Raw genomic sequence first — 16825 nt, forward strand, 5'->3', positions numbered from 1 at the left:
GATTCTAATCCAGCTAGCAATCCAGCAGGGTTGCGAAATTCAACTCTGTTAACTCGAGTATCATTTTATCCTTGTTGGTCACCGAATGTTGAATAAAGATAAAAGATACTCGGAGTTAACAGAGTCAAGTTTTGTGCAAAAAAGTGTGAACAACGCGAACAGACCTTATGTCTCTTTCTAAAGCCTGTAGCACACGATATTTTCCTGCTGGATTGCTAGCTGGATTAGAATCTTGCCACCGTAAGGGCTGCGATATTGGCACTGACAGCACCGCAGCCAATACGGTGGCAAGATTCTAATCCAGCCAGTAATCCAGTAGGAAAATAAACATCGTGTGTCGCCGGCTTTAATCTCTGTCCTCTCTGTCTATGGATTGTTCATAAAGCCGATTCCATTAGTTGCAAGCTGATCGCAAGTTTGTTGCAACAGCTAATCTGAAGCTTGCATTTTGAAATCAACGCTTAATATTGGCTGTACAACAAACTTGCGATCGGTTTGCAAATAATGTAGAACTGGCTTAAAAGAATCAAATCAAAGTTCTTCTTTTTCTTGAAGAAGGAATGGAAGGATTCAGATTAGTTGGTGGATTCATTTATGCACTATGTATTATGCGTTAAGTTTGTGATACGATTTAAAAAAAAAACATGGGACGGTCATAGTCCGTTTTTTTTTATTTTAAAATTGTCTTATTAAATGACTGTGTTCAGCGGATTCACAGATGAATGGCGCTCGCTACTATTGATATATTCTTCCAGATCTAAAATACTGATTGGATGATCTAAAAGAATACACCAATAACAGCGAGCGCTCACTCAACTGTTGAGTTTGCTGCCAATGACTGTCAGTGCTAGCATCGTAGCCAATACAAGATGGCAAGATTTAACCCAGCGAGAAAACAAGCATGCGCGATAGTCTTTAGATCTGTCGTGTTTGTACTTTTTGCACTCAGCATCTTTGCTTTCTCTCTTTTCAATGCCCAAATATGTATATCTTTCTCATTTAAAGTACAAAAATTTTTTGAGGATTTTAAAAAACGCGAACAAACCTATTCTTACCATGCTGTGACTCCATGTGACTCATAAAATCCAAACAGGAATCTTGAAAAGAATTACAAAATATCTATATATCTTTATATTTTGAGGAAATTTACGAAAATGTTGAGTGCAGGAAGTAATTGGTTCATGCGAGTCACAAGGCGTGCTAAAAATTTGCATCTAGACAACAAGACGTCCAAACCTTTGAAACCTGAGTTTAAAACTTTACCAAGTTAGAAAATGTTTCTGCTAAATATTTATATTAACATCGAATTGACAGATTACTTACATAAAATCATATGAATTATAGTTTTTCAGTATCCGATAAGTCGAGAGAACGATCGTAGAGTGTATGTGTGGGGTCTTGCGGAGCATGGTGCTCTTGGAGAACCACGAGCATTAAAAAAGAATAGAATCTCGTATCTTTCAAAACCAAAAAGACTGTCCTTTGCTGAGCAACATAGGGTGATAGATATCGCTTGTGGTTATGGTTTTACGGCTTATGCTGTACATTCTTCGGATAAGAATATTGTTTATGGGTCTGGCATAAATACAGATTCACAACTTGGTAACTAAAGATCTATTTTAGTTTTTGCTAATATTATAAAGCCTTCATTAAAAATAAACTTTAATTTTAAAAATTATACTATAGCTTAATTTTTCTACAGGTTACAATCTCGATGAGAAGTTTCTCAATATGATATTTATTCCAAAGCCAATAACTTTGCCATTGCAGAATGCCTCGACTAAAATTATAGGCATGGCTGCTGGGAGAGCACATTTATTAATATTAACAACAGAAGGTTTGTTCACATTAGGTAATAATGCATATGGTCAATGTGGTAGGTCAATTATATTGAATGAAAATTACGAGAAAAGTACAGCTGTGCATCATATACCTGACATTAAAGGAAATAAAATTGTTGCGGTGACAGCTGGTCAAGATCACAGGTACAAAATATCAATTGAATATTATGCAATTATAATTCTCTTTCCAGTCTTTTCTTATTAACATTATATAATAGTATACTTTTGACAGAGACAGGTGAAGTATATACATTTGGCTGGGGTGCTGATGGACAAACAGGTCTTGCACATTATCAAAATGAACATCGACCAAGTTTAGTCAAAGGTGACCTGGCAGGACAGCGTATAGTCAAAGTTGCTTGTGCTGCTGATTGTGTATTAGCTCTTAGTGGTATGTAACTATGCAACATATATTCAGACCAAGTATTTGTATAAATTCTGAAATACGATGGATGTAGTAAGCTTTAAACTTTAAGGAATTAATTAGTCACAATTGAAGTCGGAAGAATACTTAGCTATTATTGGTTAATTTCTTAAGATTTACACTTATTATATTTTCGTATAACAGGTATTAACATAACTAAAATATTTCTACCACAGATAAAGGGAAAGTGTATGGCTGGGGTAATTCGGAATATAATCAATTATCAGTCAGAGAAGATAATTATCAAGTAAACATTGCTACAGAATTATATACACAAGAATTAGGATATATAATAGACATAGCAGCAGGTGGATGTTTTTGTATGGTTTTAAACAGTAAGCACCAAAACTCATAATAATTTTAATTTAACAGTTTTATTTTAATAATTTATTTTAATAAACTATTTATGATTTTTATTTGATAATAGTTTTTATTTTAAGTATCTTTTGTGTTAATTTCTGTCATGCTTATATATCTCTGATTTTAGCTAATACATTTTATATATTATATATATTTTACATATTAACTAATATATTATGTTACAGATGATGGTAATGTCTTTGTATGGGGATACGGTATACTCGGTTTTGGACCTCAAGTGCAAAGAGTATTAAAACCAACCATGATTCCTTCTACATTGTTTGGCAATAATGTATATAATCGTAATGTCAAGGTAATTAAAATAATTTAAATTTATTTAAAAAATCTTTTCGATTCAATAGCTTTTTGTGAACATATTCATGAACTATACATCATTAAATACATTGCTAGGTCACAAATATATACTGTGGAATCAATCAATTGGCGGCGCTAACCAACACAGGGGATTTATACATGTGGGGTTGTAACAGATTTGGGTCTTTGGGATTAGGGCATGTGAAGGATCAATTTTTTCCCTTAAAGGTAAATGTAAAATATATTTTACAAATAAAATATGAATAAAAGATGCATGCGTGCTGTATAATGATAGTTTTTTGTCTGCAATAATTTGTTTTTTTGTAACAGGTTGCAGTAGGAGCCCAAGTGAGAAAGGTTGCTTGTGGAGTGGATCATACAGTGACTCTTTGTAAACCTTTTATTTAAAGAAGCAACATCATTAAATGTTTATTTATTTAATTAAGTTTCACAATATTTTTTATTTTGAAACTTTTAGCGTCATCAATACATATGAATAAAATGATTATAAAATACCTCATTTATGTTTATCGAATAATAAAAGGGTAGCAGTATTAAATAATATTTAGAATTCTAATTCAAATTTGGGGAATGTTGAATTACACTGATATGATTTTGTTAAAAAAAAGTAAAATATTTGCAATCTCTATATCTTTTATATTTTTTATTACAAAAATGTATATATCATACTTATGACTAAAATGAAGATGTTCAACATATTTATATTTGCATTACTTTCACATACCAAATTCTCATAGGAAATAGTGTATTTGATCATATGAGGAAATCTGCACTCATCTGGACCTAAAGAAATACAATATTAGGTGATTTATAAGAAAAGACATTACATGTTTATAAGATAATGCATATATATATATATATATATATATATATATATATATATATATATATATATATTACACACACACACACATATATATGTATTTTGTGTGTGTGTGTGTGTGTGTGCGCGCGCGCATATTTAAGAGTACGTATACTTAAAAAAAATTGAATGTATTCAGTGTTATATCAAGGCATCTATTAGATTTCGATCGGAATTATTCAATTATAGTTTTCAAATCTAGATTTCTATTGTATTTTCTAGGGAGAACAGAATAATTCCGATCAGAATTCGTTTCGAAATTTTCCATAATAAGTACCTTGCTCAGTGAGCGTTCAGTGTCTCAGTGAGCGGTTATTGTACTGGATACATCCATTGTGACATATTAACAGTTACTATATATATTAAATTTTTAATTTAAATTTATAATTTTTTTGTGTTTACCATATTTAAAATTTATAGTTGAAGAATTGGCACTGATTAAGAGGTGCAACGGATCGCAAAGATGTATCAAACCAGCATCACCGCAGGAAAATTCAATAGTATATGCATTATTATTTATTGATACACAGTCATTTGTCTCATTAATATTTTGAAAACGTCGCGATTTACATACTTTTAAATTATCATCACTGTGAATCTAAAGAGATATTTATTTATTAAAAAAGATATTTATTAAAAAAGAAAATATGTTCAATATTCTTTGTGTATGAAAAGTTTTACCGTTATCTTAGAAACATGATCGCTTTCGGTAGAAAAGAAATAATTAGGATGCATTCTGTAAAAGACTACTGAATTCGGTTCAATGTAATTGATAAATGAATTCGACTTTCCAACACTAACATAATTCTCTCCACATTGTGTATTGATCAACCGCTGTGGAACTATAACGACAAAATGAAATATTTGTAAAATTATATAGATTCAAATTTCAAAGGAAACGATCTGATCTACACATACCTTGTTTTATCCTCGAAATTAATTTAGTAATTGTCGCTGAATTTCCTATATCGCCTGCAGTAGTTTGCACGGTAAACAAATTAGTTGATGATATAAGGTCTGTCCATCTATCTATCGATCCATAAGTCAATATAAATAATGTGGTATCTGCAATAATATCGATAATGAAGCCTCATTCATTTCATGTGAACCATTTTTACATTGTGAGAATTTGATTTTTCTAAAAAATTTCGCAAAATTTCCTGACTTCCATGACTTTCCTGACTTTTTTCTGATTTCTCTGATTTCAGTTTTACGGCAATTCTAGATTTGTAGTAAACAACTTTTCATGTCTAGCATTCACAACTGATCAAATATACAAAAGTTAACAAAAAATCAAATTGATGTCAAAATAATTTTATTTTGATGCTTAAAGTTAATAAGCAGTCAAATTTTGTAACCAAAAATCATTATTTTGATATCAGAGAAAGTCACTTTGACTTTCTCTTAACTATAATAGAGTGTGTTCCTTGAATGGTCGTGTATTTAGTGGTAGATTAGGCGAATATGTGCTCATTCGATGATCTTTACAAATTAATATTTTGTTAACTGTTGTGAAAATTACAAAATAGTAGATAACTTTTCAATTCAGAAAATCGATTGTGTATCTTGAAACAAAGTAAAAATTACACAAAAATGAGCAAATACTTAAATGTTAATCCGAATGATCAAATACTAAGTGATGAAATTGTTAATATTTTAGAATTTGCTCACTTTTTATAATTTTCATCTCATTTCAAGATATATAGGATGTTTCTTAAATAACGCCCATTAATCATACTGCTATTCCTAATAAAAAACTAAATCGAAAAGTCCTCTACCATTTTGTAATTTTCGCAATATTTTTTCTTAGTTATCCTCTGAGCAAAATGTCTAAAATCAACATATAAAACAACTTTTAAGATATCTTTAAGAGTTCTTTAAGAAACATCTTCAAAATGTTTCACAAAGAACATTGAACAATATCTTAAAATTGTTTTATGCATCGATTTTATTCGGCAACGTTTAGAAATTAATATCTCATTAACTATTGCGAAAATTGCAAAATGATACAGGATTTTTCGTTCAGATTTTTTTATTAGGAATAGCACTATATGATTAGTGGGCGTTATTTAAGAATACACTCTGTATAATCGATCCCCAATTTAATTCATTCTACTTGTTCATGAAAGATGATACCATTATTTTGGGACATCCAGAACATATTATATAGATAATAATTGCAGCTAGTAGTTTTTATAGGAAGTAATTTACCCGGCACTTGCTCTCGCATGTTCTTGATTTGTTGTATGCAGTATTCCTTATCAGAACTTGAGATAGACGATGTATATGGAATAATTAAAACCACATCAGATTTTACGTTTCCAAGATCATAACGTGTATCGTTTAATTTCTTTTTTTGCAAAACCCACAATTTGTCAAATGATTTAGGAAGATCGAAGTTAATTCCGTTAGTAACTGAAAAAGTTATTTTCAAGTTGAATTACTTGTAATAGAAATACAATCATTTGAGATATATTACTATAAAATGTGCAAGCATACCATTATTTGTATAATTGTTTATATTATATAAACCAAAGTCTAAAATACTGTTGGTAGTATTCAATATGATACTGCCATCATGACCATTAATGATTGTGAATTGACTATTGTACTGATTTATGTCGATTTTATCCAATATGTTTCTATTAAGAAAAAAATAAAAAATCAGCTGAATTTTATGACCGGCTTGTTATTGAAATAACAACGCAACACAAAAATTATCAAAAACGGTTAAACACAAATTAATAATGGAGAATGCTAATAATGAAGCATATATTTAATGTGTTTAGAATATTAAAATTTCGAGCGAAACTAGCAATTTATAATTTTTTGCAACTGAAAAAGATATTGTAATGTCGAAATTATAGTTTCGCTTGAAATTTCAATGTTATAAATATATTAAATGTATGACTTCATTATTATTGATATTCTGTATTATTAATTCATCTTTAGCCGTTTTTGATAATTTTATTTTTACATTGTTAAAATAAAAAATATTTTTATTCATTGAAATTATGTTTATATAACATAACTTTAGAGACGGAAAATAATGCATTACTCGTAATACGATTATATTATTATGTTTATAATAACGATTTATAAAATTATAATTTTTCATAATGATAACGATAATATTAAGGTTGAAATAATCACTTTGGAAAAGTAATTTATTATTATTACGCGTTTTTCTTATTGAAAAAAGTAACTTGTTAAGGATCGGTTGTTCTACCTTTTGATAAATTTTACCTGTTGGGTAAGTAGCAAGATTACCCAATCATATGCACGGATTGCCAGATTTACCTAATAGATAAAATTTACCAAAAGATGAAACAACCGGGCCTAAGTAGAGGTAAGTTACACAGTTCCAACTCACTATATATTAGTGCTTATATCCCAAATAGCATATGGACATTCTCAGGACAGGTACTGAGGATGTTTTTCTGGATATCCCATTTCCTTCTCAGGACGTCCTATAGTATAGCAACTGAGAGATCCTCAACATCCTCAGAATGTCCTTGGGATATCCTTAGGAGTCATATATTTCTTACACATATGTACATATGTACTAACATGTAGTGATTTAGAACCTGTATAGCACACCTAACTTTGTTACGAAAAATTATCGAATTGTTCTTATAAAAAGTAATTGCGTAGATGACGAAGTAAGGACGAGACAAACGTTATTTACATGGATAAAATATATTTATGTATAATTTATACTTACGCAATAATTGATTGTATCTCGTTAAAAGACCATGTTATATCAATAATAATTGTCAGATCAATAGCAATTTGAGTAACATCAAAATTTCCTGTCTTATTGCACGATAAATCGTTATCCATTGAATCTAAAATTTATACGCTTTACAAGTTTATTCTTTATTTTATCTCAAAATAAGTATTTATTTAAAAATGCTAAATATCTATACACTCACTAACGTAAGAAGCCAATTGCTCTGTTGCTTGTGTTGCAAAATTTTCCATTTTATCGTCACTTATTGTAGCTTTATGCAAATATTCTTCCAAAACTAATGAAGCACTAAATGTCTAAGTGAAATGAACTGCTTTAATTTAAAAGGTTTGATTTATAATTTTTGAAAATCACTCGTGCGTTTGTCGTACGTATGTGCGTTTGTGTATGTGTGTGTGTGATAAAATTATTTACTTCTTACCAAAAGTAATTAATTGTTGAATAATATTATTTAACAAAAAAATTTGCACAAAAATGAAGATAATTATTTCTCGTAGTTTTATTGGCGCTACGATCTATGCTCTATCCTTTCTTTTTCTAATCTATGTTACAGATTTGAAAAATTTCCAGTTAAAGTTGCATAAAAGATTATTTTAGTATATTTTGACATATCATAATCATGTGACGCATTAGAGAAATTTTGTTGTGACAAAAATTAAGTATTTGTTACTTTCAGTTAAAAGTAATTTATGGTGTTGATTTTATAATACAAAAGTACAATATTTATAATTAATATAAGATCTATTATATCAAAATTGTGACTTTACATATGCCATTAAGGTATATAATGCTCGTCACATAATGAAAACAAAGAGATATGATTAAAATTAATATTGCGATGTATTATTATCTAATATTTAGTAATAAATCAAAATACATATGTAAAATATATATATAAAGAATATAAAATATAAATTATATTATACATATCAATAAAAATGAAAAATAAATGCTAATTTATTTTATAAAAAAAATTATACTTTATATATATATATACATATATATATATATATATATATATTTTACGATTTATATATGTAAAATATTTATTAAAGAGAGAATACCAAATTATTTTAGTAGCCACAAAAATTTCGGACTGACAAGCACGCAATTTTATCCCCAACGATATAAATGATTATATGCTGGAAAAATACTTATACATATATTAATAAATACTTGAGAACAATTATTTATTAATAATGAATTTCTTTTTATATATATAGAAATTCAATTTCGATAATCTTGTATTTAACGTATATGTGCAGACGAACAATAATGCATCCCAATTCTGATTGGTTAATTCCCACTATATTATTTTTCCGAAATTCCAACTGTCATGGGACAGCACTCTAAGTTGCAATTTCGATGCAATATTAATGCAATATAAATATCTTTTTACATCATAGTTATAATATGTAAAAATATACTAAAAAGCTTTATATACTAGCTTTTTACAACTTTAACCATTTCAAAATACACGCTCTAACTAATTGTAATGTAATAGAATATTTTAATAAATAGAATTATATTCACAGTTCAAAAAGCTATACGAAATTAATTACATGAGTTCTTATACTAAAAAAAAGTTTTTTTTTTGTTCAATAATGTAATATAATATTATGCAATATTACCTGTTCAGATATCTGGCTTGATATATTTTCGAACAATGTTTTTCGATTACATGCTCTAATCGTAGGATTAAATAATCCACGAGAACTATAATATAGATCTAAAATCTGCGACAATCTCAATTTAGGTATTTTTGAAAACAAAGCTTCAATTTCCCTTGCAAGAATGAATCCATCAATATCTCCTCTGATTTCTGCCGCAGTAAATTGTAATTTGCTATTATTTGTCAGAAAATACCAACGGGGCAGAGCTGATGAATTCCAATTGCCGTCTACACCTACTACAAACTTTTCATCCTTGTTATTTGTAGGGCCTTGCATTAAAATAACTTCAGCTAAATCACCTGCAAGTACATAAATTTTTTGCAATCTCCTACTGTAATGAATTAAACGATCCATAGTTGATAATAACCTGAGAAAACAGTTGAAAAATCGTGTTTGTGATTGATCAGTTTATAAATGCTTCTGATGCAATTTTCCGATGCAATTTCCCAATCAGCAGACAATATTTAAAAAAATATTTTAAAAATATTTTTTAAATTTTATTTAATGTAAAAATATTAAATAAATATTTATATATAAAAAATGTTCTTTAAACATTTATTGTGTGCTAATTGGATTTCTTCAAAATTTATACATCATGAAACAGTATAAAATATGAATATAAAAAAATAAAGGCTTTATTACCAGTTATGGTTGCAATCCATTTATTATCCAATGTTAAGTTTGATAAATTTGCCCTTCTTTCTGCGTTATCTTCGCTAAAAATTTCCGAGAGTGCTACATCTTCAGGTTGTAGACCAGCAGCTATACCAGCGATTAGCGGCCCGGCAGAAACTGGACCCCAGCTATGATAATATAATTCATTAAGATGCTGTTAACAGGAAGTGACTAGACTCTCTAGTCGAAGTCTAAGACAAATATTGCGTCAATATATCGTTGTTTATCGCAGAGTAGGTATATAGGAAACGGCTTTTACAGTAAATTTGATGAGGAAATAGCATTACCATGCAATTACATCAAATTTTGTACACATACTAATAAAACTTAAATAAACATCCGTGCAAAAGTTTATTTGAATTCATTTACTCGTTAAAAGTTATTTATCTAAAATTATAGCAAAATAGAGTCATTTTCGTTTTATAATAAGCCATGAGAGACATTTTGCCATGAAAAGGGGCGTAGTTTAGCCAACTGAGCATACCATGTAAAATATTCTCAACACGGGCTGGAAGCATTATAAATTTAAGCCAAATACTAATGGTTTCAAGAGAGTTATGAAGACGAGGAGTCGAGAGTGGAATAAACAATACAGGTGATGTCAAGAGTGGAATAAACAATAGAGTTTTTAAATTAGAAGGGCCATCATATCACGTATTTTGGGAGAAGTGCAATTTGCACGAATGCAATCAAAGTCATAGGCGTTCCGTTGCACGCGTAATGTGCCTGATGTATCATTTTATATCTGTTTAACACTCTGCGAACAATAAGGATAAAATGATATTTCATTTGCGTTAGTTGTGGGATTTCATTTGTGCGTTTTTGTAATACTATAAATATGTGCAGGACAGAGAAGTCCTCGGATCTCTCCAATAGCCTATAGCCAATCAACAAGTTTAAAAAATTTATCGAATGACAAAAACACATAAATGAAATCTCATCCTTATGTGTGAAACGGAACACAGTCATGCGCACATAGTCATTTGATTAATTAATTTTCTTATGTGCTACGCATTATGCAAAAATGTGCTGCGGCTTTTAGTAGGCATTAGAAGGAAGTATACAGTAATATTATTAAGAATGAAAATATATGTGTGTTTACACTACAAATACAGATATTGTGTATAAAAATATAAAATCTATTACTTACGCAGTTTTTATAACGCCATTTTCCACAGGACAACTGCTTAGTGGTTTGTCAACCAATCGAGCAGTCTTTGGGTGATTCGGTGGAAATTCCGAATACATAGCGTTTGCATCAAACACATGTTTGGTAATTTCGTCTTTGTTACTTGTAATAACGTCGCTACATTTGCAATCAAAGTTTTCAGAAATAGGTTCAATATATATATTAGGTGTTGGAATTAATTCGTAGCGTTTTACAAGTGATGGGAAGTACTTTCATTAATGTATTTTTTAATGCTCATGTGAAATAAATAACATTCTTTCATTAAAAAACGCTACGAATTAATTCCAACACCTAATATTATATATGTCATATTAAAAAAATACATGATGTATAAAAATTACAAAGTTTAGTTTTCATTATTTCAAAACAATCTGATATAATATGTTATACGGTTTTGATAATATTTGATACCATTGATTATGAAGCATAACTGACACGATTTCATAATAATGTGAATAAGGATTTTATTAATTTTATTTCAATGTAATTTTTCCTTAAGTATAGCATCATTATTATAATAATTTTTTATTTTTATGAAGAAAAATACATTTGAAAATGTTGAAATAAAACGATTCCCAGAATGGTCGCAAAAAATCTTAAAAATTGTATCCTCCTTTACAATATGTTCATGTCGCAATTACTTTGAGTTCTAAACTCTAAAATAAACTGTAGATTTATATATATATAAAAATTATAACTTTATAATAATTATTTTAATTTAACTAAGTAATGCTTTTTAAAATTAATTTTTAATTTAATTTAAGTGTATTTAATTCAACTTAATTTTTAACAAAATTAATTTTTGGTTTATATAATTTTTATAAACAATTAATCTTATAAGTCATTAATCCTAGCTATTACACATTGGAGTTCCAGAAATCCAAATGTAATTTGCTAAATCGCGATTTTTTGTATTTTTGAACTTTTCTTTTTTTTTAATCTATGTCTTGAAGCTTTTGAATTCTATCGACTTTTACACATAATGGACTTGTTCCTTAATCGATTCTCCATCGATTGAAAAAAATTAATTGAAATATGTCTATTTTTACGAAAGTTACGGTAACTAATATGGACGGGAAGATCCGAATGTGTATCTCGAAGATTAAAAAAAAAGTGTGTATAGCTTATAGGATTAATTATAATGGAAGAAATAAAAGTTAAAATAACTAACTTTTAAGAATTTTTAGTTAAGAAAAAATCTAATTTAAAACAAATCCTGGAAAATACTTGTAAAATTGATTGTCATTTATAATGATCATACTATAATCGTTTTTTATAACTATTGAAAAAGAAATATGTTTTTTAAATATAGTGCAGGTTTTTTTGTTTAATTATATTTTTATGTATTACTTTTTTTGTTCAAACAGTTGAGTTAAATTGTTTAAATTATATTACTTACATTTGTTCAGGTGTCAAGGTTTCTACATCATCGTGCATATCCAAATTTGTATTAAGGGAATAATTGCTGATAACACTTCTCACACTTCTGAAAGGACCGGTCAATCTACACACTTTGTTTTCGTCTCCTCTTTCGTACATTTCAATACTGCTAGATAACATGAAATGAAGGGTACACTGCAAAATGAAGATAAAGTATTTGTTAAGTAAAAGTCTATCCAAATTTATACGAAATATAAAATACTTTTGAAAACTATTCCCTATTTCTATACCCTGACGGTCAATGTAACTTTTTCCTAAGGACGGAAACGTGAAAAGTAAAAAAAAAGTTTTTTGCATTACACACACACACACACACACAAACACACACACACACACACACACACAAAATTTTTACTTTTCATATTTCCACTCTAGAGAAAAAATTACATAATCGATATCCCGGAAATAAATCATTAAAATCATTGAAATCAATATGAAATCATAGAAATGAGAAATAAAAATGGCTAAAATATTGTTAAATATATTGTAGTATAAATAATACTTTTAATACTGAACTATGAATTCTAAAGATAATTAATAAAAATTAATGAAGAATAATTAAAAATAACAAAAAAAAATAATGCAAAAATATTTTTAGATTTATTCAGAAAAATTAAACTGAATCATGCTGAAGTACTATGAAAAAATCCTACGAAAAAATAGTTTTCCACTACATTTAATTTTTATAATATTTATAAAGTTATCAGCGATAATATCATAAAATTTTTATAAACACTGTTGAGATAAAGGTTATGATCAATCCTTTAGTTGATGAATCCATTTAGCAAATGTAAAATATATATTATTCAATGCTAAAAATATGTAATATTAAAACCATACTATATATTACAGCCTTTTTAAACTTATATATTTTTGTCAAACACTTGCTATATGCGGCTTTCGCAATTAAAAGTAACTTAATTAATTAATTAATTAACATATAATTAATTTTTTTATTCTTAAATGTTATTTTTACCCTACAAAAACATAATTTTCAGGGAATATATTTTGCATATATTAATCCCAAAACAGGTTCTTTGAAATAATTTTAAGCAAAAGTAAACTATTTTGTTTGTTTTCGCTTAGAATTAAAATTCCGAGAATTTCACCTGTTCTGTGATTATAGTACGTGTAAAAGACAAATCAGGTTAATATACAGTAACATAATAATTATATATAACGTAATATTATATTAATATGCAATAAATTTATATATTATTGTTATATAAGTTATATAATATTTTAGTTACACGTTATATTTATATTTTATAACTACAATGATTCATAAGTGATAAATTATAACGTGGATGCAATATATTACGTTATGTTATCTATTATATTCTGTTATATAATAATAATATAGTAATTGTATATTTGTGTTTGCTGGGATCTTAATGAAATAATTGCAAAAAAGTGGATCAATTGATTTTAATATGCGTTTCAGTAATATTTTGTTATTATTCATTTTAATTTCAGCAAAAAATTTCCATCAGGAATATATTTTAAATAATATGAATTTTCATTAAGTTTACCCTTTCAATGTCGGTTATTATGTTGTCATCAAGAAGCCGGCTAGTCGTCTCGGGAATAAAATGAATTATTTGTACATATTTTTGTGCTTGGATACCTGCTTTATATGGCAATACACCAGACTGCTCGACGACATTTGGATTCTTTACTATTCCGTCTTGACGAAATCTACAATTTTTTTAAATGTCAATTATGCATTTTAGCAATCTCAAACCTTGAAATTTATTTAACGCTGTTATGAGAACTTATTATTTACCTGTGCATAATTGCAACAGTTAAAGCTCGTAAATCCATGTTCTGGCTTTCTATATTTTCGATTTTTCGGAGAATCGCAATTAATGTATTTAAAGTATGGGGCAATCTGTTATCTTTTTCTAGAAGATCTTTATTTTCGTAACATTCTCGAAGTGTTGATGTAATACTTCGATATGTATTTTCTTGTGCGGAAACGCCTGAAATAATATGTATAAAGAAAATTAAGCTGTATTGTTTACAAAATTATAAAATTATTCTTATTATACATCTTATGTATAATAAGAATAATATATATAATATTTTTAATTATATTTATATATAGCATATTTTAACTTTTCTGTAAATGACTGGACGCTCAATGGACATCATGTACTATCTGCGGTTTCATATAGATTTTTAGATAAATGGAATTAGTAAGATAAACATTAATCTTTTTTATAAAAAAGTTTCAAATATTACAGAAAGTCATTTTGGAGTTTAAACGCATTTAAATCTAATTGATTTATGACATCGTTTTAGCATTCAAAAATTTAAAAGATTTTGTTTAATTCAAAATAGTGAAACAATTTTTAATGTAATAATAAATGTTTAAACTGTTACAGATGAAAAAAGATGTGTATAAAATTATTTTTTTGTATTTTTAATTTGCATTAACTTTGAACAATTTTTAATATGTTTGATGAGAAAAATTCTTATAATTCTTATATTAGGTGTTGGAATTAATTCGTAGCGTTTTACAAGTGATGGGAAGTACTTTCATTAATGTATTTTTTAATGCTCATGTGAAATAAATAACATTCTTTCATTAAAAAACGCTACGAATTAATTCCAACACCTAATATAATGTATATTTCATATATCTACTTCGAAAATGTTCAATTACAAAAGATCTAAACAATTTTGAGAAGTTATAAATTTTATATAAAAAGTTTACAAAAATTATATGAAGAATTTTGGAAACTTTTTACTGCGAATATTAATACATAACAAAATTAATTGTGCATCATAAATTAAAATAATAATCTTCTTACCAAGAACAAATAGAATAATCCAGAAATATAATCGACCAATCATTTTGTGGCTGTAAAAGAACAAGAAATGTAGAATTGTATTCAACACTGAATCGACACTTCGTATTTCATTTAATATGTATCATTGTATTTGAAAAAAACGGTATTTAAACTTATAAAAATCGAAAACTTATTCGCGAGATTTATGTACGATACGCTGTCTCTTCGATTTCATTTAACAAGATACTACACCACACCTATTTAGAGCATAGTAATATCTACCACCACTATCAAGAGATAAGATATGACATGTATGAGTAATCTACTCCCACTCGTAGAGATGATCCTTGTTAAAGAATATCACTCGATCGCTTGATTAATAATTTCGTAAAATTACGAAATAGTAATATTAATCTCATGATATGTATTTTGTTATCACAAGATTACATGTAAAATTATATTTTACAATTTTACATTATTACTTATCCGTAGGAGCGTTATGTGCTGCTGTTAAGCGATGGAATCAGATAAAAATTTTGTTTTTTAACAAAAGATGGTAACGTAGATCACAATTAAACACATGTCGAGTTAATATTCCTCTCGGATGCATTATTTCTACTTGTAATATATAGAAGCATTTAAGACGCGTATCACAGATCGCGCTTATCAGCATTAAAGTAGAACGTAATCTTATTATATTTTTACACACATATACACACACTGTGATGATGTGTACATGAATCATGAAAAATATACGAACCAGGTAAACCATAAGTATAACGTCATACTGAATTCCGTAAGTGGCACTATCTTGTCATTGAGAAGATGGAGTTTTTTTATACTTTTTTACTTATATTCTATGGTAAGAAATTAACAATTAAAACCGTAGTTTACTATTTAAATAAGATTTGTGATTGACGATACGAATATTTGATGAAAAAGACTTGTTTTCTTTAACGAGAATAAGTTCGAAAGAATCTTAACTACATTTAACTATATTTATCAGTAGACGAACTTAAAAAACGTTACGCGAATAATAAAGAGTTTTTGCAGTACCGTGTATTCAGATATGATAAATACTAATTTAGTGGAAAGTCAAAACTGCACATTCGATTTTCCACCAAATAACAAAGATTTTAGCCGTACATTTGGATCTACGGTATTGCCCTAATAATATAACATGCAAAAGTGCAATCGTCTTCCCATGTTCGTGCTACTGGATATTATTTGTAAAGCATTAAAAATTACACTAAAAATCCATTCTTACGTAAAAATAAAAATAAGAGGAACAATTTCCAATGGCCTTGATCTTGACAAATATTTATTTATATTTTGATCAGATTATGATCCTGAACAACATTAATTCAAGAGGTTTTAGCCGTTGATCGGACACCTTGGGTATAAATACGTCGGCGATATTGTAACATCCAAGCCGATCATAACTCGAAAAGTACTTAATGAAAAAATATTTTGTTATAA

The 16825-nt window shown here is 27.9% G+C and overlaps 2 protein-coding genes across 2 annotated transcripts; one reads left to right on the forward strand and one right to left on the reverse strand.

Moving 5' to 3' along the window:
* Nucleotides 1-943: 943 nt before the first annotated feature.
* Nucleotides 944-3659, forward strand: LOC105146902 (RCC1-like G exchanging factor-like protein). Its single transcript, XM_011057531.2, has 8 exons — nucleotides 944-1266; nucleotides 1345-1602; nucleotides 1703-1985; nucleotides 2060-2232; nucleotides 2442-2600; nucleotides 2811-2938; nucleotides 3037-3168; nucleotides 3271-3659. Exons 1-8 carry the CDS (start codon nucleotides 1155-1157, stop codon nucleotides 3346-3348), a joined length of 1323 nt encoding a protein of 440 aa, XP_011055833.1. The 5' UTR covers nucleotides 944-1154; the 3' UTR covers nucleotides 3349-3659.
* LOC105146903 (uncharacterized) lies at nucleotides 3339-15972 on the reverse strand. The gene is made up of 15 exons (XM_011057532.2): nucleotides 15368-15972; nucleotides 14338-14533; nucleotides 14084-14249; nucleotides 12511-12686; nucleotides 11073-11228; nucleotides 9890-10050; nucleotides 9206-9546; nucleotides 7759-7870; nucleotides 7548-7671; nucleotides 6323-6465; nucleotides 6035-6238; nucleotides 4742-4888; nucleotides 4505-4665; nucleotides 4226-4421; nucleotides 3339-3744 (listed from the first exon to the last, which is right to left on the reverse strand). The coding sequence occupies exons 1-15, from the start codon at nucleotides 15408-15410 to the stop codon at nucleotides 3608-3610; spliced, it is 2463 nt and encodes an 820-aa protein (XP_011055834.1). The 5' UTR covers nucleotides 15411-15972; the 3' UTR covers nucleotides 3339-3607.
* Between the last annotated feature and the right edge of the window lie 853 nt (nucleotides 15973-16825).

The sequence above is a fragment of the Acromyrmex echinatior genome, chromosome 1 (genome assembly GCF_024713525.1).
Source record: "Acromyrmex echinatior isolate Ae372 chromosome 1, ASM2471352v2, whole genome shotgun sequence".
In the NCBI taxonomy this organism is placed as follows: Eukaryota; Metazoa; Arthropoda; class Insecta; order Hymenoptera; family Formicidae; genus Acromyrmex; species Acromyrmex echinatior.

Excerpts from the sequence above, each read along its gene's own strand:
- LOC105146902 (XM_011057531.2), top strand. The coding sequence starts at position 1,155 with ATGTTGAGTGCAGGAAGTAATTGGTTCATGCGAGTCACAAGGCGTGCT. Across the intron at positions 1,267-1,344 it reads TGAGTTTAAAACTTTACCAA|TTTTTCAGTATCCGATAAGT; the intron begins GTTAGAAAATGT and ends TATGAATTATAG. Across the intron at positions 2,939-3,036 it reads TATATAATCGTAATGTCAAG|GTCACAAATATATACTGTGG; the intron begins GTAATTAAAATA and ends ATACATTGCTAG.
- LOC105146903 (XM_011057532.2), bottom strand. The coding sequence starts at position 15,410 with ATGATTGGTCGATTATATTTCTGGATTATTCTATTTGTTCTTG. Across the intron at positions 14,250-14,337 it reads ACTGTTGCAATTATGCACAG|ATTTCGTCAAGACGGAATAG; the intron begins GTAAATAATAAG and ends AAAAAATTGTAG. Across the intron at positions 7,871-9,205 it reads CAAGCCAGATATCTGAACAG|ACATTTAGTGCTTCATTAGT; the intron begins GTAATATTGCAT and ends CATTTCACTTAG.